The 26,971-nt window shown below is 42.3% G+C and overlaps 1 protein-coding gene across 1 annotated transcript in view; it reads right to left on the bottom strand.

The window, feature by feature from the left end:
- Nucleotides 1–26,971, bottom strand: part of sgsm3 (small G protein signaling modulator 3) — a 191,309-nt gene that overhangs the window by 61,496 nt on the left and 102,842 nt on the right. The window contains exons 9-14 of the mRNA XM_043680029.2: nucleotides 19,922–20,067; nucleotides 17,678–17,773; nucleotides 14,426–14,551; nucleotides 13,808–13,862; nucleotides 12,875–13,005; nucleotides 2,003–2,158 (exon numbers count right to left, since the gene is read on the bottom strand). Coding sequence (XP_043535964.2) covers nucleotides 2,003–2,158; nucleotides 12,875–13,005; nucleotides 13,808–13,862; nucleotides 14,426–14,551; nucleotides 17,678–17,773; nucleotides 19,922–20,067 — 710 coding nt within the window. The remainder of the gene's footprint in view (nucleotides 1–2,002; nucleotides 2,159–12,874; nucleotides 13,006–13,807; nucleotides 13,863–14,425; nucleotides 14,552–17,677; nucleotides 17,774–19,921; nucleotides 20,068–26,971) is intronic.

A 26,971-nucleotide genomic window follows, 5' to 3' on the forward strand; every position in this document is an offset into this window, starting at 1 on the left:
AACATGCAAACTCCACACAGTCAGTCGCCTGAGGCGGGAATTGAACCCGGGTCTCTGGCGCTGTGAGACAGCAGTGCTAACCAGGGTCCTGTTGTTCCTCAATACTTCTTAAGGATCTACCATTCATTGTATATATCCTTTCCTTATTAGATCTTCCAAAATGCATCACCTCAAACATATCAGGAATAAATTCCATCTGCCATTACCCTGCCCAATTTACCAGCTGATCAACATTAAACTGTAGTTTGAGACTATCCTCCTCACCATCAACAATACCATAAATTTTCATGTCATCCACAAACTTACTAACTGTACTTTCTACATTTACATCCAGGACATTAACATACAAAAAAGGCAGCAAGGATACTAGCCCTGATCCCTGTGGTATACTTCTGGTCACAAGCTTCCAATCAGAAAAACAACCCTCCACCACCACCTTCAGCCAATTTTGCCACCTTGTCCTGGATCCCAGGGGCTCTTTCCTTTTTTCTAGCTTTCCATGTGGAACCTTGTCAAAGGCCTTACTGAATTCTATGTAAGCCAAATCAACTACACCACCCTCATCAATATATTTGGTCATATTTTGAAAAAACACAAGTAAATTAGTCAGACAGGATTTCCCTCTAACAAATCTATGATTACCCTACTCAATCTCTGCCTGTACAGGATTGATTAATCTGTTCCTCAGAATTTGTTTTGAATGATTTCCCTATGAATGATGTCATACTAACTGGTGTGTAATTACTGAGCCTATCCCTGCTGCCCATCTCGAACAAAGGAACCACATTCTCTACCCTCCAGTCACCTTGGCACTCCACTTGTGGCCAACAAAACATTAAATATCTTTGCTAGGGCCCCGGCAGCCTCCTTCCTTGCCTCCTAGATCAGCCTGGGATACATCTCATCAGGGCCTGGAGGCTTGTGCACATTGATGTCCACTAAAACATCTAATTCCTTCTCCTTATTCATCTTAACATGCTTTAGGTTGTCACCATTCCAACTAAAATCCCTGGCTACATGTTCTTCTCCTTTGTGAATCCAAATGAGAAATATTCATTAAAAGACCTCACCAACGTCCTCATGCACAGATAGTTCCCCTTGGTATCTAATAGGCCCCATTCTTTCCTTGGTTATCCTCTTACTCTTAATATACTTACAACATGCTTTGGAGTTTTCCTCAATTCTATTTGCCAAAGATAGTTCTAAGCCCCTTTGCCTATCTAATTTTTTTTTTTAAAGTATCCCCTTATCCGTTCTATACTTTCTACCCTGTTTTTAATGATCTTTACCTAAAACTTGCTTCCTTTTTATTCTTTATCAAACTTTCAATATGCCTTCCCTTCACTCAGAGAAAAACACTGGCCCTGAAATCTCACTATACTATGTTTAAAAGATCCCTACTTTCCAAGTACCTGCAAGTAGCGGTTCCCAGTCTATTATTGCTCATCCTGTCTCATAATATTAAGACTGTCCTTCCCCAATATATACACTTAACTTCTGCACTATCCTTATTCCTTTTGATAATGACTTTGAAAATTAGAACTATGGTCACTATCCCCTAAATACTCAACCACTGCAACCACTTGACAAACGTGTCAAATTTTGTTCAATTGCTCTCACGTCTCAGGCTTTCTGATGAATTTCTTCACTGAAGGCTTAATATTATTTAAGATGTTGTTGTCTCTGTACAGCCCATTGGGAGGGATTCAGTGCCCTGTAATTTCTCGGAGTACAACATATACTATAATTGGCATTAACCCAGGGAAGTTCAGCCCAACAGGCCTTTGATACATTCATCTCCATGCATGCTCCACAAAAGCCCCAACTTATCTTCTTCATGCCATCCTAGCCATATAGGAAAAACATATGATCCACAAGATTAGTGCTCAGGCTTTACGGCAAGCTCTGCTCAGTATGTGGTTTGTGCAAACATCCCCCAAGGAAGGGTGCTGTCTTGTCCGAAAGTGCATTGCTTGTCAGACCTGTAGTAACTCACACCTACCGTGATGATGTCGTTTTTTCGGAACCCCAGTTCATCATCATCGTGACGTTCAAAATCTAACAGTGCCTTGGCTCGACGTCTTCGGTTCCGGGACACAGCAACATAATTTTCATGGTCTTTCTGGTGGCTCTCCATGGAGTAGTCTGGGGTCAGCTCCTATTAAGGGAGACATTTCAGTTGTTACATCTCAAACACTATAGTCAGGCAAGGTGACAAAGAGTCTCAACACAGGAAGTATTTAGGACATGACCTAAACCTGCTACAGCTCAAAATGAAGGTTTCTTTCATCTGGAGCTTCGTAATAAGCACACCATCATAGAGACCTACAGCATAGCAAAAGGCCTTCTGGTCCATCACATCCACACCCGTCAAAAACAATCACCTAACTATTCTAATCCCATTTTCCAGCATTTGGCTCATAGCTCATAGGCAGATAAAGTTGTAAAAGTGGCATATAAATGCTCTCCTTCACTGTCACAGGTGTAGAACACAAAAGTAAGGATATAAAAATTAAACTGCAGAAGACAACTATATTGCTTGCTGTTCTGGTCACCACATTACAGGAAAGATGCAGGCTGAGGCGTGACATAATTGAGGTATACAAAATCGTGAGGGATAGTGATAGAGTAGATAGGAGGAATCTTTTTCCCTTGGCAAGGAGTTCAAAAACCAGGGATCATAGCTTCAAGCTACTTGGCAGAAGGATTCGAGAAAATGTAAGGAAAAAGGTTTTTACGCAGAAGATGGTGGGTGTCTGGAAAGAGTTGTCTGAGTTGGTGGTGGAGGCAGAGACCCTAAACTCTTTCAAAAAGTACCTGCGCTTTAAGTGCCATAAGCTGCAGGGCTATGAGCGATATGCAGGAAGCTGGGATTAGCAAGGGCATCTAGGTGTCTTTGGGTTAGCATGGATGAAATGGGCCAAATGGTCCCCTTCTCTCATGTATCATTTTTTATTGTTCTAGACTTTGATGCTGAAACATCACAAGTGCACATCCAAAAACTACTTAGTTGTTATAGGATTTCTGCCTCTACCATCCTCACAGGCAGTATAGAAGTAATTTGCAAGTATTTCCCAATCTAGAGATTATTAAACAAAACAAACTCTTGGAGGAGAGGGTCACTGGCAGAAACAAATTCTCCTTTGTAGAACTGATGATACCCCTTCCACTTTACCTCATTGCTTTGCTCCAATTGCCCAATACATTGATAATTCTTCTGACAGTCTCCCTCAATTCCAGTCCACTTACCCTCAACTACTTCACCATCAACACTCCACTTCAGACTTGCTATTGACCATCCTGTCAATATACCCCCTTCATCCTCCCCCTCAATACACCCCACTTCATTGGTACCACATTCACAAACATTAGTCGGTCAACAGCAATGTGGTGAAAATGTGTTGCTGGAAAAGCGCAGCAGGTCAGGCAGCATCCAGGGAACAGGAGAATCGACGTTTTGGGCATAAGCCCTTCTTCAGGAATGTACACAACAGCAATATGTACAATCTACAAAAATGCAGTGCTCTTATTTGTCAAAGATTCGTGGACAGCACCTTCCAAACCCATGACCATTCAATCTAGAACAACAAGGGTAGCAGATACACGGAAAAACTACCACCTGCAAGTTCCCCTCCAAGCCACTCACCATCCTTACTTGGATGGCAGCCATAATGTGGAGGTGTCAGTGTTGGACTGGGGTGGACAAAGTTAAAAATCACAACACCAGGTTATAATCCAACAGGTTTATCTGGAATTTCAAGCTTTCAGAATGCTGCTCCTTTGTCAGGTAGCTAGTGGGGCAGGATCATAGGACACAGAATTTATATTTAAGAGATCAAAGTACCCATACAACTGATGTGATATATTGAACAAACCTAGATTGCTAGGAGAAAGCGAGGACTGCAGATGCTGGAGACTAGAATTGAAAAGTGTGGTGCTGGAAAGGCGCAGCAGGCCAGGCAGCATCCGAGGAGAAGGAGAATCGATGTTTCGGGCATAAGCCTGAAGAAGTATCACACTTTTCAAACCTAGATTGCTGTTAAGCCTTTAATCACTTACAATGGGGTTACAGATTTTGATTCATTAACATGTAAATCCCAGAAATTCTTTCAAGTAACATTCTTGAGATAACAAGGTTTTATATAAAAAAAGTGACATCTCAGCTCAGACAATGCATTAAAGGTGTGAGGTTAGAGTCTGTCTGTATTCCAGTCTTGAGTCAGACTGGTTCTATTTCCACAGTAACAAAAATAAGTTGGAGAAGTGCAGCGAGGTTATCTGTGGGTTTGTGGTAGAGTGATGTACTGAGGTGCCCATCCTTGATGGAGATGTGTCTGTCCAAGAATGAGTCTGATTGTAAAGTGTGGTCCATGGTAAGTCTGATGGGGGGATGACATACGCATGCACACATACATAAAAGTCTTTGGGGTGAACTTGTCTTTGCAGATACATTCTATTTTGTTCAAAAAGCACACAATCTGTAAGCAGTCAGTCTATGTGACATTTTATCAATTCTTACTTTGGAAATAGAACCAGTCTGACTCCATGTTGGGATACCTAACCTCATACCTTTAATGCATTGTCTGAGCTGAAATGTCACCTTTCTTAAATTAAACCTTAAGTTTTCTTGGAATTCTGACTTGAAAGAATTTTTGGGATTTACATATTAATGAATTGAAACCTGCAACCCCATTCTAAGTGATTAAAAATTTAACAGCAATCTAGGTTTGCTCATCAGGTGCTGTGAGGGAGGGAATTTCATAGTATTGATTCAGCAACGATGAAGGAATGGCAGAATCCAAACTAGGATGGCGAGTGGTTTGGAGGGAAAGTTGCTTTTTGTACCTTGCTTCTTGGTGATAAAAGAGTTGCGTTAGTGAGGCATGTCATCTTGCACTCATCAAGAGAAATCCAAGAAAGTCAAATTTCAAACAATCAACACAATTTTGACTGAAAGAGAAAAGGAGTGCTGATTGTCTGGAATCTGTGCTGAAAACCCCACATGGAGTTCACAGCAGATCAGACAGCATCCATGGAAATACAGTAAAGCTAACGTTGAGTCTCAACTATGAAGAAATCACCTCACTATTTATAAAGACAGTGAGAGAGAAAACAGGGAGCTACACACTTGTTAGCTTTACATCAGGGTGAGAGAAAATGTTAGAATCAATTTTAATGGATGGGATAAATAGATGTTTGATTGATAATGATCTGATTGAATTTAGTCAGCACATGGATCTGTGAATGGGAAATCGTGTTTGACAAACTTATTGAACCATTTGGAAGGTATTACTAACAAAATTGATAATAAAGAAAAGGTGATAGACGTAGGTATTGCAGAAGGCACTTTATAAATTTAGAAAGATTAAAGCACGTGAGATAAGAGGTTATGTACTCACACAGAAGAACGATTGGTTAACAAACAGAAAACAGGGAGTAGGAAGTAATGGGTCATTCTCACGTTGGCAGGCTGTGATGAGTGAGGTACTGCAAAGCTGAAAATGTGTTGCTGGAAAAGCGCAGCAGGTCAGGCAGCATCCAAGGAACAGGAAAATCGACGTTTCGGGCATAAGCCCTTCTTCAGGAATGCCTTTCCTGAAGAAGGGCTTATGCCCGAAACGTCGATTCTCCTGTTCCTTGGATGCTGCCTGACCTGCTGCGCTTTTCCAGCAACACATTTTCAGCTCTGATCTTCAGCATCTGCAGTCCTCACTTTCTCCTCGAGGTACTGCAAAGACCAGTATTGGGCCCTAGCTATGCACAATGATTTGGAGGTGAGAACTGAAAGTGATATTTCCACATAGAGCCATATAGAAGCAGATCTTTTCACCCAATTCATGCATACCAACCAGGTTTTCTAAACTGAATTCATCCCACTTGCCTGCATTTGGCCCATATTCCTCTAAACCTTTCCTATCCATGTACCTGTCCAAAAATCTTGTAAATGTTGTAATTGTACTCATCTCTACCCCTTCCTCTGGCAGCTCATTCTATATCTGCATGGCCCTTTGTGTGATATCCCTTTTAAGTCTTTCCTGTCTCACCTTAAACCCACACATTCTAGTTTTGGAACCCCTACCCTGGGCTTTTCACCTTATCTATGCCCCTCATGATTTTATATAGACCAAAGGGGTAGCCATGGGCACACGTATGGGCCCCAGCTACGCCTGTCTCTTTGTTGGCTACGTAGAACAGTCGATCTTCCGTAATTACACCGGCACCACTCCCCACCTCTTCCTCCGCTACATTGATGACTGCATTGGCGCCACCTCGTGCTCCCGCGAGGAGGTTGAGCAATTCATCAACTTCACCAACACATCCCACCCTGACCTTAAATTTACCTGGACCGTCTCTGACATCTCCCTCCCCTTCCTGGACCTCTCCATCTCCATTAATGACAACCGACTTGACACTGACATTTTTTACAAACCCACCGACTCCCACAGCTACCTGGATTACACCTCTTCCCACCCTACCTCTTGCAAAAATGCCATCCCGTATTCCCAATTCCTCCACCTCCGCCGTATCTGCTCCCAGGAGGAACAGTTCCACCACAGAACACACCAGATGGCCTCCTTCTTTAGAGACTGCAATTTCCCTTCCCACGTAGTTAAAGATGTCCTCCAACGCATCTCGTCCACATCCCGCACCTCTGCCCTTAGACCCCACCTCTCCAACCGTAACAAGGACAGAACGCCCCTGGTGCTCACCTTCCACCCTACCAACCTTCGCATAAACCAAATCATCCGCCGACATTTCCGCCACCTCCAAAAAGACCCCACCACCAGGGCTATATTTCCCTCCCCACCCCTTTCCGCCTTCTGCAAAGACCGTTCCCTCCGTGACTACCTGGTCAAGTCCACGCCCCCCTACAACCCACCCTCCCATCCTGGCACTTTCCCCTGCCACCGCAGGAACTGTAAAACCTGTGCCCACACCTCCTCCCTCACCTCTATCCAAGGCCCTAAAGGAGCCTTCCACATCCATCAAAGTTTTACCTGCACATCCACTAATATCATTTATTGTATCCGTTGCTCCCGATGTGGTCTCCTCTGCATTGGGGAGACTGGGCGCCTCCTAGCAGAGCGCTTTAGGGAACATCTCCGGGACACCTGCACCAATCAACCAACCCAACATTTCAACTCCCCCTCCCACTCTGCGGAGGACATGGAGGTCCTGGGCCTCCTTCACCACCGCTCCCTCACCACCAGACGCCTGGAAGAAGAACGTCTCATCTTCCGCCTCGGAACACTTCAACCCCAGGGCATCAATGTGGACTTCAACAGTTTCCTCATTTCCCCTTTCCCCACCTCACCCTAGTTCCAAACTTCCAGCTCAGCACTGTCCCCATGACTTGTCCAGACTTGTCCTACCTGCCTATCTCCTTTTCCACCTATCCACTCCACCCTCTTCTCCCTGACCTATCACCTTCATCCCCTCCCCCACTCACCTATTGTACTCTAAGCTACTTTCTCCCCACCCCCACCCTCCTCTAGCTTATCTCTCCACGCTTCAGGCTCTCTGCCTTTATTCCTGATGAAGGGCTTTTGCCCGAAACGTCGATTTCGCTGCTTCTTGGATGCTGCCTGAACTGACGTGCTCTTCCAGCACCACTGATCCAGAAACTGGTGTCCAGCATCTGCAGTCATTGTTTTTAACCAAGGTCTCTTCTCAGCCTCCTAAGCTTCAGTTAAAAAAAGGTCCCTGCCTATCCAGCCTCTCTCTATAGCTCAAACGTTCTGGTCTTAATAATATCCTTGTAAATCATTTTTGCACCCTTTTCAGTTTAATAACAGTCTACCTATAGCACTGTGACGGAACTGAATGCACTACACCAAATGTGGCCTTACCAATTTCTTCTATAGCCATAACATGATGTCCCAACTCCAGTACTCAGTGCTCTGATAGATAAAGGCAAGCGTGTCAAATACCTTCTTCACTACCCTGTCTACCTGTGACACCACTTTCAAGGAACTATATACCTGCACCCCTAGATTTCTCTGTTCAGCAAAACTTCCCAGAGCCCTACCATTAACTGTGCAAATCGTGCCCTGGTTTGTCTCACCAAAATGCAACACTTCGCGTTTATCTGCATGACACTCCATCTGCCGTTCCTCGGACCACTAGCCAATTAATCACGGTTGTACTCTTAGATAACTTTCTTTACTATCCACTATACCACCAGTTTTGGTGTCATCTGTAAATAACTAAGAATGCCTTCTATATTCTCATTCAAATCACTTATATAAATGATGAACAACAGTAGACCCAGCATATAAAGCTAAGTGGGAATGTGTTGGGAGGAAGAGATAAGGTATCTTCAGGAGGATTTGTAGAGATTTAATGAATGTGCTAGAACGTGGCAGATGATATACAATGTGAAAAAAGTCTGAGACTTTCCATTTTGGTAGGAGAAACAGATTCACAGAGTACTGTACTTCTTAAATGCAAAGAGGTTGGAAATATTAGATGCACAAAGGGACCTTGGTGTCCTTGCTGATAAGTCACTCAAGGTTAATGTGCAGTTATAGCAAGCTATTTGGAAGGTTAAGGAAATGTTAGCCATTATTGCAGGAGGATTTAAGTACAGGGTAGACTATGCAGAGTATACGGTGTGCAGGTTTGGTCTCCTTTTCTCAGGCAAAATATTGTTACCATAGAGGGAATGCAATTAAAGGTCCATCAGACTTGTTCCCAAGATAGTGGGACTGTCGTCTTAAGACAGATTGGGTAAACTGGACCTGTATTCTCTAGAGTTTTAATGAATGAGAGGTGATCTAATTGAAACTTGCAAAATACTTGAATGGACAGACAGGATAGATACAGTTAAGATGTTTCCCCTGTAAGACAAGCCTAAAATCAAGCAGCATAACTTCAAACATTTACGAGAAGAATCTTTTTATGGAGAAGATTCTGAACCTTTGGAATTCTCTACCAGAGGGTTGTGGAAGCTCCATCTTTCAGTATGTTGAAGGTAAAAATTGACAGGTTTCAGATTACCAGTGTCATATGGGGATGAAGTGGCTAAAAGGCATCAAAGTATTTAATCAGCCATGAACATATTGAATGGCAGGACAGACTCAATGATTTGAATAGCTTACTCCTGTTCCAATGAATGGCCTAATTTGTTTCAACTTCTAATGTTCTTCTTCATAAGTTTCTGATATTATCCTCGTGTATCAACATTATGATCCTCACAAAGTTCTTTGCAGATAGAAAGAACATGAACATGCATTGCATCTGTCTGAACTAAACAAAATAGGTAACAAATATTTGCTGGTTGATGTCTCAGGGCAATGTTCTGACCAATCAATCAGCAGCAATTGATTTGAAACCTAAAGAAAATTTGGCAGTTAATAGTCAACGATCATTAACTGCTCCATTCTCACGGCAAGACCTCTACCAACCAGAGTCCACTTGCCAACCAATGGGCACTGTCCTTTCATAAGGTATCAATTTGTTTCCCCTTTATTGGCATTTCTTGAAATACTACGAATTTACAGTCATTTCTCCATTGGACTCACAAAACAATACAAATTACAGTCTTGTCTACATTTATCAGTACCTTGAAGTTACATCTTCAGCAGAATCGCGGGATTTCAAGAAGTTATTGGGTGGAGGGGAGTACAGACATAACATGTTCCCTTTAGGGTGAAACACAAGAGCAATAAGCCTAGAGAACCATGAATGTCCAGGAATATTCATGGCTGGATTAAAAAGGAAAAGAGAGACATATAACAGGTAAAAAGGGAGCAAAAGGATGGAGGCTCTAGAAGAGTATAAAGTTAAAAATCACACAACACTAAGTTATAGCCTAGCAGGTTTATTTGGAAGTACAAGCTGTCGGAGTGCTGCTCCTTCATTAGGTTGCTGGTGTTGTGTGATTTTAACTTTGTCCACCCCAGACCAACACTGGCACCTCCACATCATAGAAGAGTATAGGAAGTGCAAAGAGATCTGAAGAAGAGTGAAGTGCGGACATGAGAAAACACTGGCAGGCAAGTTTAGGGAGAATTCCCAAATATTCTACAAGTATATTAAGGGGAAGAGAATAACCAGGAAAAGAGCAGAACCCATTAGGGACCAAGGGAGCAATCTGTTTCTGTAGCTGCAGGACATCTTTGTGGGCGGCACGGTGGCACAGTGGTTAGCACTGCTGCCTCGCAGCGCCAGAGACCCGGGTTCAATTCCCGACTCAGGCGACTGACTGTGTGGAGTTTGCACGTTCTCCTCGTGTCTGCGTGGGTTTCCTCCGGGGGCTCCGGTTTCCTCCCACAGTCCAAAGATGTGCAAGTCAGGTGAATTGGCCATGCTAAATTGCCCGTAGTGTTAGGTAAAGGGGTAAATGTAGGGGTATGGGTGGGTTACGCTTTGGCGGGTCGGTGTGGACTTGTTGGGCCGAAGGGCCTGTTTCCACACTGTAAGTAATCTAATCTAATCTTGTAATATGTTAAATGATTTCTTCACATCTGTCTGTGTGGAAGAAGAGAAGGATGCAACTCCTGAATTGAAAAAAGTGGACTGTGAAATTCTTGAGCAGATTGATATCAAAAGTGAAGAGATATTGGAGGTTCAGACAAATTTAAAAGGGGATAAATCGCCAGCTTCGGGTGAGTTGTGTCCCAGGCGACTGTGGACAATGAGGGAGGAAATTACAGGTAATGAATTGGCAGAATGCAACTTCACCCTGATAAATGTGAGATTTGCAAGAAGAAACAAGACCGGGGGGTACTCAATGAATGGAAAGACAGCAGGAAGCTCAGAGGAACAGAGGGAGCTCGGGTGCTTGTTAACAGATCCCTGAAGGTTTCAGGACAGGTAACAGGGTAGTTAAGGAGGCATACAAGATCAGTTGTGACATAGATTAGAACAAGGGGAGTGATGCCAGAGGTGTGTAGCTGCAGTACTGTGCACAGTTCTGGTCACCACACGATAGGAAGGATGTGAATACATTGGAGGGGATGCAGAGTAAATTCACTTGGATGTTTCTTTAGATGGAGAATTTCAGCTACGAAGAGAGGCTTGGTCGTTTTCTTTGGTGCAGAAAACACCGACATGTCTAGCATTATGAGGGACATGGACAGAGTTAATAGAAAGCAGCTGTTCCTCTTAGTTGTAAGCTCAATAACAAGGACCATAATTTTAAAGTGAAATGCAGGAGGTTTAAAGGGGATTTGAGGAAATATGTTTTCACAATGAGGGTGGTGAGGATCTGGAATGCACTGCCTGAGAGGATATTTGAGGTGGGGAACATCACAAACTTTAAGGCTATGTACATAAAAGGCTATGGGCTTAGTGTAGGCAGTGGCATATTTTTGGCAGTGCAGGTGTGATGGGCCAAAGGGCTCTTCTGTACATGGTTCTACCTCCTAGGTCTTGCAAATTATGTCCTTTTATAGAATTCAAAAAGTGCTGATCTTTATTGCTTCATACTCATCTGGACTTGCACTTTCAAAGAAATTACACAACAGAACCTCACTCCCACAACCTTCAGCAGTTTGCATTATTTATAAATTGAGACAGCACTTTTATTCAATAGTATCTGTCACTCTGCAGCAGCTCAATCATTTTACTTTAGATAAATGCTGACCTTTACCTTATGTACAAAAGTAAAACTAAGGATGTACCCATATTGTAATCATGGTTCCACACCGATTTCTCGAAAGCTGAATCTGATGTTCATAACTTTTTTGTGAGTTAAACTTGCAGAATGGTTTATAGTACAGAAATTCAAATGGTGGTATTGCTATTGAACGGGGTGATGGTTGGAGTTTCTCTTGTTGGAGATGGTCATTACCTGAGAATTGGTGGTGCAAACATTACTTGCCACTTCGGGGTGGCATGGTGGCTTAGTGGTTAGCACTGCTGCCTCACAGCACCAGGTTCCCAGGTTTGATTCCAGCCTTGGGGGACTGTCTGTGTGGAGTTTGCACATTCTCCCTGTGTCTGCGAGGTTTCCTCCGGGTGCTCCGGTTTCCTCCCACAGTCCAAAAGATGTGCAGGCCAGGTGAATTGGCCATGCTAAATTGCTCATAGTGTTAGGTACATTAGTCAGAGGGAAATGGGACTGGATGGGTTACTCTTCGGAGTGGATTTGTTGAGCTGAAGGGCCTGTTTCCACATTGTGGGGAATCTAATTTAAAAAAAACATCTAATTTTTTGTCAGCCCAAGCCTAGATACTGAACAGTGTCTCCACCTGGACAGGTTCAGGTTGAATCTTGGAGATAGGAGTATAGGAGACACTTGCCCAAGGAGCAGATTAGTGGAATTTGATGATGGATGTATTTAAATGTGGACAGTGTAAGCCAATTGTATTTTTTTCCAAAATCTGAAACTTCAAACAAAAAAACTATTAAAATTTTGAAATGGGTATTTTCACAATTCTCAATCTTCCAAAGGTGCAAATAGGACATCCTGATGGAGAGAAGATGGAGATTGGCAGGACACACATTTCTCCTCCCAGACAAACAGCTCACCAGTGACAGCAAAATGGACTCCACCAAATATAGAAAGACGACTGGGAGGGCTAAAGAGGACTAAAGGGGGAAATTTGCTATCTATTGTCTTGTACATGACCCTGTTTCAGAGATGCCATTAGTCTCACTATGACCTTTATTTAAAAAGCTGAAAATTCTGATCTGGTTGAGATGTCAGAACTCACCACCATTGCTCTCTCTGTCACCCTCACTTCCCAGCCACTGAATAGGGACATTCGGTGGTATGGAGATGAGATTCCCAAATGCTAAAAAATTGTCCTACAACATGCTACAAGTGTGTTAGCCACTTCTGTTGTTGCCTGTATACATCTTGTGATATAGACACATGCCAAGGAAGCTAGAGTTGTCACAGGTTCTCCCTTAGTTATTTACTCACAATGTTGCAATTTTTAGGGTCCAGGCATTGGAAATGTCGAGCTACTTGCAGAATGGCTTCCCGTAAATCTGCCACCAACTCAGTCTGTTTGATGTTTTTTGCCTTCATCGCCTCTGCATCTTCATTGTCACCTGTCAGTAAGAGAGTGGGTAAAGAGTATTAAAGAAATACAGTGAACAGGTGTGACAGCAAGCGAGGGAAGTGGAAAGTTTCAGCCATAACTAGGAGATTAGCAAGGATTAAGGTCGGTCAAAATGCATTTTGCTGCACCAGCACATTTTAACAGCTGATCAAGATGGCTTCTCGTGAAGTTAGCAAAGTGCTTGTTCACACAGCACAAGGATCCTGAACATGAGATGGCAATGCATAACGTACAAAGTGTAAAGGGTGGGTATGGAGGAAAAGGAGGGAAAATTACAGAAAAGAATGTAGAGAAGCAGTTACAGGGAATGAAGAAGAGCATGAAATAGATAAGAGGCAGGAAGAGGAAAGAAAGGGAAGAAATTTACAAAAACACATTTGAAAAGTTAACAATGATTAATGGTGAATTCATGAACACACCATGAAGTAAACAATGAAAATTGGAGATAACAACATTTATTCCACAATATCCCCTGAGTCTGGAACCAAATTCCATGAATTCTGGAAACCTGAAATCAAACCAACAAATGCTGGGAATTCCTAACAACTCAGGCAGTAGCAGAAGTAATGAAAAGGGTATCAGTCTGAAATAAAAAGCTACCTTCACTCTTCACAGCTAAGTATTTCTCTTGTTTTCTGTTTTTATGTCATTGTCTGTGATTTGCTGCCATTGGCAGACTCTGCCATCCTCATTACAGCCATGTACACTTATCCCTGCCCGATACCTGTATCCCACTATAACACCCCACCATGCCTGGATCTGCTTCGATGATTCGGGGACAATGAGCTTACCAAAAAGTAGAGCACCCAGTCCAGACTTCCTGCGTTGGGACTGTCGTCGAACAATCTATACAGAGAAGAAAGACAGATCTCAATGGAGAGCCTACTCACATTACATTTGGACATGACAAAAGTCATCCTGGCTGCATCTCCGAGACCAGTAAAGACAAGCTGGGGACAAGAACCTTTCCTGTTATTTACAGAAAGATGAAGCCAGGAGAAGAAATCTCAAACTAGAACGTTTGGCACAGGACAAAAAAACCAACATGCCTGCTTGAAGTTTAGATAATCCTCGTCACCCTGCTCACCCATCACCTCGCCCCCTCCCACCCCCCAAGTCACCCCCACATCACCCCGCTCACCCTTCAGTCTCCCCCTGCTCACCCTTCACCCCGTCACCCCCGCTCACCTTTCACCCCCCCACCCTTCATCTCTGCTCACTCTTCACCCCCATCACCCTTCACCCCCCCGTCACCCCCACTCACCCTTCATCCCCCTCACTTGCCCTTCATTCCCCGTCACCCCACAGTCACTGCGTTACATTCTGTCTTTCTTCATGCCAATAACGTTATGTGCTAACAGAATCTTTCCTGGCTTTGTACAGATTGCTGCCTCACCAGTGGTACACACCTTTGTATAGTTTGGCATGGTTGATTGTGGGACCTGGTTCTGGTCTGCAATCAGATATGCCAGATGCTTCGTCCTTTGGCTCTCAATCATGGCATCTGTCAACGATCCAGCGAGCTTCATTGACTCCTGCAGAGAAATATTTCACAGTGTATTTTACACAGTGAACTGAATGGTTGCTATAACCCGATCTCCACAAGGAGCTGCATGTCTTTGTTCAAAGTACAGAAACAAAGACGTTTTGCTTTAATTGTACAGAACACTGGTCAGACTGCAGCTGGAGGATTGATATCCTTGCCAGACATTTCTTTCTTATTTTTGCCATGGAAAGGATGCAGCAAAGGTTCTCCAGACTGATCCTGGGATGGCAGGATTGTCGTATGAGGAAAGATCGAGGAGACTGGGTCTGTCTTCTCTGGGGTTTAGAAGAATAAGAGGCGATTCATTGAAGCTTACAAAATTCTTAAAGCACCAGGAAGTGTTTGATGCAGAAAGGCTTTTATCACTGACTGTGCAGTTTAGACCAAGGGAAACCATAAAGTAAGGGACAAACCATTCAAGACTACGATAAGGACTGTGATGAATCTCTGAAATTGTTGAACTGCAGAAGTGCGGTCATTAATTAGAGACAGAGATTCATAGATTTCTAGTTACTAATGATATCAGTGGGATATGGGAATAGTGCAGGGATATGGCAAATGATCAGCCATGATCTAGCATCAGTAAAGCAGGCTCAGAGGGCTGAATGGCCTATTCCTGCTCCTATGTTTGTAATTATACTGTGTCTTGATATCACTGTAAAAAGCTGTGCTTTCCTTTCTTAAAGATTCAGCACCGCCCTCTTGACCTGCAATTTTCTTCCTGACCTCTCTGCCCCCACCCCCTCTCCAGCCTATCACCCTCACCTCCTTCCACCTATTGTATTTCCAGTGCCCCTCCCCCAAATCCCCTCCCCCCTACCTTTTATCTCAGCCTGCCTGGCACACCAGCCTCATTCCTGAAGAAGGGCTTATGCCCGAAACGTGGATTCTCCTGCTCCTCGGATGCTGCCTGACCTGCTGTGTTTTTCCAGCATCACATTTTTCAACTCTAGTCTCCAGTATCTGCAGTCCTCACTTTCTCCACGGGGACATGAATAGGCAAGGTTTATGGGATATGGCCCAAATGCAGAGGGGTGGGAATAGTTTAGTTTGGGAAACTTTGCTGACATGGACAAATTGGACCAAAGGGTCTGTTTCCATGTTGCATGACTCGATGACTCTTCCTTTCTCATGCTTTACCCTCAGTTTGATGCATTTATGCCAAACACTCACTTCTGGAAAGATGCAAGGTTCGACCCCACACAATGACAGCACAGAAATAACTTTTTTTCCCCCACCTTCTCTCACATTTACATGACAAACATAATTCAAAAATCTCCAGAACAAAACGCAGAACAAATCCACAAATCAGGCCTTACATAAACCAGCAAAGCTAAAGGCTTGATCTGTCTCAATCTAGACATTATTAACTGACCAAATATTTTCATTAATTAAATATTATGGAATGAATGACTACTGCCATTAATTATTACTGACTAACAAAATGCTGTCATTCATTAAATATTACTGACCGGAAAAATATTGTCATTAATTAGCTAATCCAAACTGTAATTAGTTATTATTGATTGACTAAAGACTAAATAATTATTAAATTCTATCAATTACTACTGACTAACCACTACGCTACTAATTAATTATTACTAACTGTTGTTAATTTTACTGACTGACTAGATAGCATGCTAGTAATTATTATTAGATTAGATTACTTACAGTGTGAAAACAGGCCCTTCGGCCCAACAAGTCCACACTGACCCACCGAAGCGTATACCACCCAGACCCTTACTCCTACATTTACCCCTTCACCTAACACTACGGGCAATTTAGCATGGCCAATTCACCTAACCTGCACATTTTTGGATTGTGGGAGGAAACCGGAGCACCCGGAGGGGTGCTGAAGCAGACACGGGGAGAATGTGAAACTCCACACAGACAGTCGCCTGAGGCGGGAGTTGAACCCGGGTCGCTGGTGCTGTGAGGCAGCAGTGCTAACCACTGTGCCACCGTGCCGCCCACAACATTGACTGGCCAAACATTATCATTAATTAACTATTTCTGACTGGTTACATACAAGCTAGTAACAATTGACTAACTGAGTGAGCACTATCTTGACCTAACCAAATACTGTCATTCATTCTTAGTAACTGACCTAACATTGTCATTAATTATTACTGACTCACCAAACAAACAGTCATTAGTTAATTACTACCAACTGACTAAGTACTATGCTAATTGTTTAGTGACTGACCAAGCACTGTTATTAATTTAAATATTACTGACTGATTACATAGTGTGAACTAATCAGTTATTGACTGACAAAACACTATCTGATTAATTACTACTGACTATGCAGTGTGCTAATTAACTGAGTGACCAAACACTGTCATTAGTTAATTATTAAAGAAGCAAAGGAGAAAGTGAGGTCTGCAGATGCTGGAGATCAAAGTTGAAACTTTATTGCTGGAACAGCACAGCAGGTCAGGCAGCATCCAGGGAACAGGAGATTCGACGTTTCGGGCACAGGCCCTTCTTCAGGAATGAGCAGAGAGTGTTCAGCAGGAGAAGATAAAAGGTAGGGAGGAGGGACTTGGAGGAGGGGAGTTGGAAATGTGATAGAAGCAAAACCCTGTGGATGCTAGAAGCCTTAATTCTAGAGTTTAGATTAGATTCTCTACAGAATGGAAATAGGCCCTTCCGCCCAACAGTGCCACACTGACCCTCCAAAGAGTAAGCCACCCAGAACCATTCCATACCCTATATTTACCCCTGACTAACGCACTTAACACTATGGGCAATTTAGAATAGCCAATTCACCTGATCTGCACATCTTTGGATTGTGGGAGGAAACCGGAGCGTCCAGAGGAAATCCACACAGACACGGGGAGAACGTCGTCCGATGTGGGAATCGAACCCGGGATCCTGGCGCTGTGAGGCAGCAGTGCTAACCATTGAACCACTGTGCCGCCCAACGTTAATGTTTCTGAACTGAGCACTGCAGACCTCATTAATTAATTGAGGTTACTGACTACATAGTGTGCAAGTAATTCATCGCTGATTAAAATTATGATTGATTCTGAGGTTTTTCAGATTCTTAATTCTCAAAGAAACTGGACTTTTGGACTTGGCTATACCTGTTTAGCTGTCAAATGACACTGACCTTAATGAGGATCTCTGGGTCATCAATCTGTGAAGGAATGTCTGATAATGTGTTGAAGATAGACGCTGAGTTTTCAGACTGAATGAGTTCCTCTTCCTAAAGAATCAACAAATCTCATTAAATACAAAATCTAACTCAATGCTGCTACATCTCCAGCTGTTATAGAAGCAAATGTAGCATTTTTAATACACAAACAGAAATGAATGAAGGAAAAGACAGGTATGTTTTGGTGATGATTGTCTGAGGGAAGGTTGGTGAGGATACTGGGATCTTTTAGATATCAGAGAAACTTGGCTCCAGTATCTTAAAAGGGTAAGGCTCCCAGCACTCCAACAATGTTGCATCCCTCAAAATCTGGTAATACAATGTGTTCCGCTCTTAAGACAGGAAAGAACTTAATCTATTCTCTCAGAGTTCTACTGTTTACAATTGGTGAGCTGAAAAATTGTGTGAGAAGAGGATAACCTTTCTCAGACAACTACCAGAATGACAGAAGTCAACCTGCAGTGTTACATCAACTACTTCTTCAAATATTCACTTATGTGCCAACATCCTCCCTGCCTTCACACACCATTTATGAAATTTTGACAATCTCAGTCATGGTTCCCAAAGGTGTCAGATTTCCTGCACCCTCCCAACTGAACTGCTTCATAGCTTTTTCATAAAAACAGCTTCAAGATAGTAACGTCACAAAATGGGCTATGCCACTATTTAATTAACTTACCAGATGCTGTCATTAGTTAGTTATTACTGACCGACTAATTAACAAATTACTGACTGATTACTAGTTTTCTACTAATAAATTATTAGAACTGACTGGACCACCATCATTAATTAATTATTATTGATTGACAAATTGTTTACAAGAATGATACCTGGACTTCAGTGCTTAAGGGGAGAGATTACATAAATTAGGTCTGTTTTCTCAAGTAGATAGAAGGTTAAAAGGTGATCTCATTGAAATCTTCAAGATACCGACAGAAAGACAGGGTAGATAGATTATTTCCACTGGTTGGGGACTTGCACACAATAGGAGGTACAGTCTGAGAATTCAGGCCAGCCTGTTTAGGAGAGATATTAGGAAGCAATTCTATATACAAAAGGTAGCAAATATTTGGCACTCTCTTCCACAAATGGCAGTGGATGCAGGAAGTTTTTTTTTATTAAGCAAAAGTTATTAAGGGCCAAAGGCAGGTAATATGGAGTTAGGCCACAAATCAGCCACGATTTTAATGAGTAGCAGAATAGACTTGAGCGGCTTAACTGGCTTACTCCTGTTCCTATGAGATATTTATTTTCACTTCTACTAATATTACCAGTGTAACCCACACTCACATTGCCTCAGTCCAGAGGGTTACAGTCAAATTCCTCAATACAGACCCAGCCTGTACTGAGGACTTTGATCCGAGCAATTCAGTTTGGGTAGCCTTGTGATGTGGAGGAGGAAATAAGGTTCATACTGCCACCTAGTGAGCCTTACTGGGAGTGCAACACCCATATAAGTGAGTGTTGATAATGTGATGATTTGGGGGTGCCAGTGTTGGACTGGGGTGTACAAAGTTAAAAATCACACAACACCAGGTTATAGTCCAACAGGTTTAATTGGAAGCACACAATTAAACCTGTTGGACTATAACCTGGTGTTGTGAGATTTTTAATGTGGATAATGTGAGTATGTATGATAGTGGTTATGTATACCCACACATAAATGGAAAAGCAGTGGCTTTTATAGGAAGAACGTGAGTATTTTCAGTTCAGATCTACCATCAGTGTGAGGGTCTGCTATTCAGACCTAGTATTTGTGTGAGCGTATATTATTCAGACCCAGTATAGAGGGAGTATCCATTATTCAGACCCAAAATCAGCAAGTGTACACCATTCAGACCCAGGATCAATGTGTGCAATCACCCTACTCATCTCTACTGATACGAGGTACTAAATCTACAATACCCATTTCCAAGATATGTCCAGTTACTCAAGCTTGTGCTTGTACTGATCCCATCGTGCTCTCCATGTGTTTTCTCAACATGGCAAGCAGCAAGAATGGCTGCTGCAATGCTCCCATTACAAGGAGGTGAGACTTAAAGCCAAGATGAGATCAGCCATGATCATCCTAAAAGACAAAGCAAGGGGCTGAATTGCCCACTCTTGCTCCTAATCCTTGTTATGTTCTTAGCGGCTCCAAAAGAGCTGGAAAATATTCCCAAAAATCCCATCTTACTATCCTCATGGTAACCTACATACCTTCAATTTGAGCATTCCCAGTGTGATCTGGAAAAGGAGAACAGAGCCCTCACAGAAGAATATGTCCCAGACTCGGAGAAGTATGTTGATATGCACAACACTGGCAAATGCAGTCAGAAACCAGTGCAGAGTGATCAAGGACAGCTCTATGGGAAAAACAAAACAGGACAAAATTAGAATAATTTACCTTCACCAATAAATGGCCACGTAAGCAGCAAAAGGGATACATGATATCTAGAACTGATAAGAGGAAGTAGCAGTGAGAAACGTCTAGGCAACAGTAATTACAACCTAAAGATCAAGCAAGACATAATAATGTTCAAATCACAGTAAGAAAGTGGCACATTTTAATGAGATGAAACTACAGCAGGGGAAAAACTTAACAATTTGTAATGGGGACAGCACGGTGGCTAGCATTGCTGCCTCACAGCATCAGGGTCCCAGAGTCGATTCCAGCCTCGGGCAGCTGCCTGTGTGGAGTTTGCACATTCTCCCCGTGTCTGTGTGGGTTTCCTCCAGGTGCTCCGGTTTCTTCCCACAGTCCAGAGATGTGCAGGTCAGGTGAATTGGCCATGCTAAATTGCCTGTAATGTTAGGTGCATTAGTCAGGAGTAAATGTAGGGGAATGGGTCTGGATGGGTTGCTCTTCGGAGGGTCGGTGTGGACTTGTTGGGCCGAATGGCCAGTTTCCACACTGTAGGGAATCTAATCTAATCATAAATAATAAGTGGAGAGAATTTCAAATGCAAAACAAATTCAGGTGAAATATATCCCATTAAGTAGCAAGAACAAGCCAGCTAATAAAGACATAACATAAATGAATGAAAAAATAAGAACAATGACAAAACTAGGCCGTACACCAACTTAACAGTTTCTCCAGCATTGTTTGTTTTTACTTCCGGTAATGAATGAATTATTTTATTGTCACGTGTATTTTACAGTGAGAAAAACAGCAAAATACAGTGAATAGCTTTTCAACTGTCACCACCATCTGACACCATTTTGAATAGCTTAAAGAATAAGAAAAAATATAGGAAGATATAGCTTAAAGAGAGTCTATTCGTCCTGAACCAAATCATCAACAATACCTCCACCATCATCCCTCCTCCACCACCTTCCTGCTGTCTACACTGGACTCAGCCAACATTGAAGTTGCCACTTTTCAGCCGCCTTCTTTCACCATTGGGCCCATTCTCCTCTGCCACCATCTCGATACACCTCCAAATGTCCAGCATCTGCGGTATTTTGCTCTTATTCAGCAAAAACAGGAAGTGAGGTGACAGAATCCAGGAGAGGGAAAGAGAGAAGTCAGTGTGAGAATAAAGAGGAGCAAATACAGAAAGAAGTAAAGGATGACACTGCAGAGGAGCTGCTTCTTTGCTGTATGACTCTATGACTTCTTAGATACAGGTGTTGGCAGAGAACTGCAGTTTAATCGTGGTGGCAGGATAACAGTTATAAATTATATTTCTAGACAAAATTCACAGTAGTCGTTGTTATTTGTTCAAGGGAATGTGGGTATCCCTGGCTAGGCTAGCATTTATTGGCTATTTCTACTTGCCCTGGAGAAGATGGTGGTGAGCTGCTTTCCTGAACCGCTGCAGTCCTTGGGATGTATGGACATCTACAGTACAATTAGGACACAGTGTGCACAAATGGGGAAAGTCAGACCTTTGCATGGACTTCCAAAAGGCAGGTGATCAATTGGCATAAAAAGGGTTTGTCAGGAATACTGAAGGCATTAAACGAAAAGGGTGGGTTTGTGGATCCCAAGCTGTAAGACTGACAGAAAACAGTGTAACAATGCAGAACTGTTTTATAGACTGGAGGAAGACGTATAGTTGGGTACTGTAGGTAGGAGAATTACTCATTTTCTTAATATTTAATGACCTGAACTTTGCTGTACAAAGCACAACATCAAAAAAATTTCAGATGACAGAAAACTTAAGAGGTATTGTGATCGGAGGATAGTGACAGAGCTCACAAGGATGCAGACAAGCTGGTGGGATGGACAGGTGTGCTGTAGATGGAGTCTAACAAATTGAAGCAATACATTTTGTTCGGAAGAATCAGGACAGGCAATGTGAAAAGGGATATAATTTTAAAAGGAGCAAAGGGACCTGGAGTGTGTATGCTCACAAATTGACGAAAATGGTAGGGCAGATTGAGATTGAGGTTAGAACATAAAGCATAGAATAGTACAGCATAGCAACAGATACTTTGACCCACTATGCCTGTACCAACCATGATGCTATTTAAGGAGAAAGTGAGGGCTGCAGATGCTGGAGATCAGAGCTGAAAATGTGTTATTGAAAATGTGCGCTTTTCCAGCAACACATGATGCTATTTAAACTAATTACATCTGCCTGGACATCCATACCCCTCTATTCTCTCCCTGTCCATGTATCTGTCTAAATGCCTCAAACCTTTCTAGTGTTGCTGCTTCCACCACCTCCCCTGGTAGCACATCCAGGCACCCACTATCTCTGTCTAAAAAACTTGCCTTGCACATCTCCTTTAACCTTTCCCTGTCTCACCTTAAGCCTGTGTCCCGAGTATTTGACATTTCCACCCTGGGACAAAGACTATTCACCCGATCCAAGCCTTTCATCATTTTATATACTTCTGTCAGGTTACCCCTCAGTCTGACACTCTCGTAAAAACAATCTAAGTTTGTCCAATTTCTCCTTATAACTAACACACTCCAATCCAGTCAACATCTTGATAAACCACTTTTTAACTCTCTCTGAATCAGAGTCCATACAGTGTGGGAACAGGCCCTTCAAACCAACAAGTCCACACCAATCCTGCCAAAAGTAAACCACCCAGACCCATTCCCCTACCCTATTACTCAACATTTACCCCTGACAAATGCACCTAACCTACACATCCCTGGACACTATGGGCAATTTAGCACAGCCAATTCACCTAATGTGCGCATCTTTGGATTGTGCAAAGAAGCTCGAGCAGCTGGAGGATACCACGTGGACAGCGGGAGAATGTGCAAACTCCACACAGACAGTTGCCCCGAGGCTGTGATCAAACCAGAGTCCCTGGTGCTGTGAGCCACCTGGTGCTGTGAGTTCACTGTGTGAACTTCCACATCCTTCCAATGTATGGTGACCACTGTGCACAATATTCCAAATATGCCCTGACTAAAGTCTTATATAATTGAAACACCACTCACCAACTTTTATACTCAATGCCCTGACTGAAGACAAACGTGCCATACGCCTTCTTAAACACATTTTCCACTTACGTTATCTTTTTCAGGGAGCTATGGACTTGAATCCCAAGGTCCCTCTGGATATCGGTGTTCCTAAGGGTTGGGTCATTTACTATATATGTTTCTCTAACATTTGACCTCTCAGAATGGAACACTTTACACTTATCTGGATTAAATTTCATCTGCCATTTCTCCACCCAACTTTCCACATGATCTATGTCCTGCTGTGTGCTTTGACATTTTTCCTCACCCTCCACAGTTCCACCAATTTTCACGTCATCTGCAAACTTACTGATCAGACCACTAATATTTTTGTCAAAATCATCCATATTTATTACAAACAAGAGAAGTGCCAGCACTGATCCTTGTGGAACACCAATGGTCACGAACCTCCAGTCAGAAAAACACCCTCCACAACTAACAGTTGTCTCTATGGTCAAGCCAATTTTGTATCCAATCTGCCAAATCACCATGGATTTTGAGATTTGATCATCTGGACCAGCCTATCATGATGGACCTTGTCAAATGCTTCAGTAAAGTCCATGTAGACAACATCTTTTCCAATCATTTCCTCACCACTGATGTAAAATTCAACAGCCTATAATTTCCTAGATTATCTCTGCTGACCTTATTGAACAAAGGAACAACATTGGCTATTCTACAATCTGCTGGGACTCACCTGTGGCTAAAGAGGATACAAAGATATCTGTCAAGGGCTCAGCAATCTCCTCCCTTGTCTGCATCTGTGTTCTGGGTTAGATTTCATTAGGCCCTTCGGACTTATCTATCTTAATGTTTTTCAAGACACCCAACATTTTTAATATCAACATTCCTCAGAGTAACAACCAACTCCTCTCTAAACTTACCACCAATGTTGAATAATTTTAGAGTATTCATTAAGCACCTCACTCAATTCTGGATGTAGGTTTGCTCGCTAAGCTGGAAGGTTCATTTCCAGATGTTTCATCACTCTACTAGGTGACATCTTCAGTGGGCCTAAGGCGAAGCACTTCTGAAAATTCCTGCTTCCTATTTATATGTTTGGGTTTCTTTGAGTTGGTGATGTCATTTCCTGTGGCGATATTATTTACTGTGGTGAAGCCACTTTCTGTTCCTTTTCTCAGGGGGTGGCTCAACCTGAGCTACAAATCTTCTCAAAACTCACCTCACTCAATTCCTCTAGCTCCACACATAAATTTCCCTATGTCGTTGAGTGAACCTACCCTTTCCCTAGTCACCATCTTGCTTCTAATATATGCATTGGGATCCTCCTTAATCCAAAAGATATTTCATGGCCCTTTCTAGCCCTAAATTTCTTTTTTAAGTTTTCAACTTCATTTGTAGCCCTCAAAGATCTTATTTGATTTTATTTCATAAACTTTACATATGCTGCCTTTTACTTTTTAACTAATCTTTCAACATCTCTCATCATCCAAGGCACCCAAATCTTGCCATTCTTATCTTTCATCCTCACAGGAACATGCTGACTTCCAGATATGGGAGTCTTTTTAAGACCATCAAATAGCTGTCCCTAAACTAATTTTTCCAGTTACTGCCAAAGACTGTTGTAGTCCAAATATGTGCACATCAGGTGCATTGGCTATGCTAAATTGTCCATAGCGTTAGGTGCATTAGGCAGGGGTAAATATAGGGTCGGGGTGGGTTACTCTTCGGAGGGTCGGTGTGGACTTGTTTTGCTGAAGGGCTTGTTTCCATACTGTAGGGAATCTAATCTAATCTAATTAACCTTCCAATATTGCACTTTCACTCAAAGGGTTAAAAAGATATGTAGGATCTTTAGGGTGTGGGCCATGGGTCTTTTGGGATGTAGGTTTAAGGTGAAATGGGAGAAGTGTAAAGGAGATGTGTGAGACAAGTGTTTTTACAATATAGGACAGTAGGTATCTGGAATGTGTTGCCAGGGGATGTGATAGAAGCAAACGCAATAGCAAAGTTCAAGAGAAATTTAGACAGACGCATGAACTGGCAGAGAATAGAGGATATGGACCATGTGCAATCAGATGGGATTAGTTTAGAATAGTATTGTTGAGATTGTAACAAGATTAATCAGGTGGATCTCATAGAATATGAGTTCCCTGATTGAGGCTGTTAATCTGGTCCAGTAACGAAGCCCTGGTGGACATATGTTTCGTCACAGAAGTTTCACTGTGTCTCACACCAGCACACACACAACATGGGTGCGGGGGAATAAGTAAGCACTACCGCAGTTAGGCGGTAGTGTGGGGGTAAAAGCGAAAAAAAAAACAGGAGTACCAGAGGCTCTGCATATTCAGAGCTGGTTCTGAGGAAGCTCCATCAGTGTCAAGGACTCTCCATCTGTAAATGAAGGGTGACGGGATACCGGCCTCTGTGGAGTTATTTCAAGTATCATGGTCGGCACAGATATGGTGGTTGAAGGGTTTGTTCCTGTGCTGAATTATTCTATGTAGAGACATTAAGTATAAAAGCAAGGAAGTGAGGATGAACATTTATAAAAGGCTTTTTCAGGCTGAACTGGAGTACTCAATTGCAGCACACTTTCAAAATGTTAAAAAGGTTTCAAAAAGGGTACAGAAAAATTTGGAAAGAATGGTGTCAGGAATGAGGAACTGCAGTTACATAGACAGATTGATAATGTTGTGGCTGTTCACATTAGAGGCAGACCAACTAGATGACTTGTTTTCATTGATGAAGGTCAAAATCTGGGAACATCGAATTAAGATCAATGACAAAAGAACTAATGGTGACTTGAGAAATTTTGTTTTTAATCTGGGAACATCGAATTAAGATCAATGACAAAAGAACTAATGGTGACTTAAGAAATTTTGTTTTTAAACGACAGACGATTAGATCTTTAAGAGTGAGGTGGAAGCAAATTCAATTCTGGCTTTCTACAGAGAATTAAATATAGACTTGAAAAGAAAATAATTGCAGGAGCAAATGCAAAAGGTGCGTGAGTGGTATGAGCTCAGTTGCTTTTGTAGACAATTAGTGCAGATGGCTTTCTATAACCTATAATTATTCTATCATTCTAAAAATGCTGAAATGGATAAATATAATGACAGAAAGAAACTCAAATAATGAAGGTATATGACGATAAATACAGGAGTATTCTACCCACACAGGAGATTTACTGGAATAATTCTCGAACTGAGGACTGATACTTGGCAGGAAAGATTGAACAGGCCGGGGCTCAAAAGTAACCAATGACCTTATTGACATCTTGAGAATATGAAAACATTTGAGAATGTGAGTTGAGGGAACATATTTCCATTTGTGGGGATATCAAAATAAGTGGCTTCAATATAAATCAGTTAAGAAACATTCCATCAAAAACTCAGGAGAAAAAGGAGTGAGAGAGAAAAGGGAGAATATCCATGGAGTGCTCATAATGTACAGCTCATGACAATATGGACTGGTTGGAGTGACTGGCATAGATACATTTAATGGGAAGCTAGGAAAGCTTACAAGTGGAAGGAAGATAGAGAGCTGTAGATTCACTTCAGGGAAGAAAGGTGAGTAGTAGTATGGACTTGCTGTACCAAAAGTATTTGTGCTCAAAGTATTTTGTAACATGATGGCAGAGAAATGGTCACAAGGGAAATGCACATATTTATGACAACTCCAGCCCAAATGATTTACACTACTCTGCAGTTCATTTTTGCCAGTGCTCTTGCATTAGGAATTAGAAATAAAAGCAACTGCTTGGTTTCAGGATTCAGACCTTGATTTGAAAGTGGGAGTACTGATAGGTAGAACCATAAAAATGCTGATAGATTTATGCATTTTACAAATGTGGACTGTAATTGACGTGTCTGTGTGCG

This window comes from Chiloscyllium plagiosum, unplaced genomic scaffold (genome assembly GCF_037043375.1).
Source record: "Chiloscyllium plagiosum isolate Xiang-an unplaced genomic scaffold, Cpla_swu_hap1 HiC_scaffold_33, whole genome shotgun sequence".
NCBI classification, from domain to species: Eukaryota; Metazoa; Chordata; class Chondrichthyes; order Orectolobiformes; family Hemiscylliidae; genus Chiloscyllium; species Chiloscyllium plagiosum.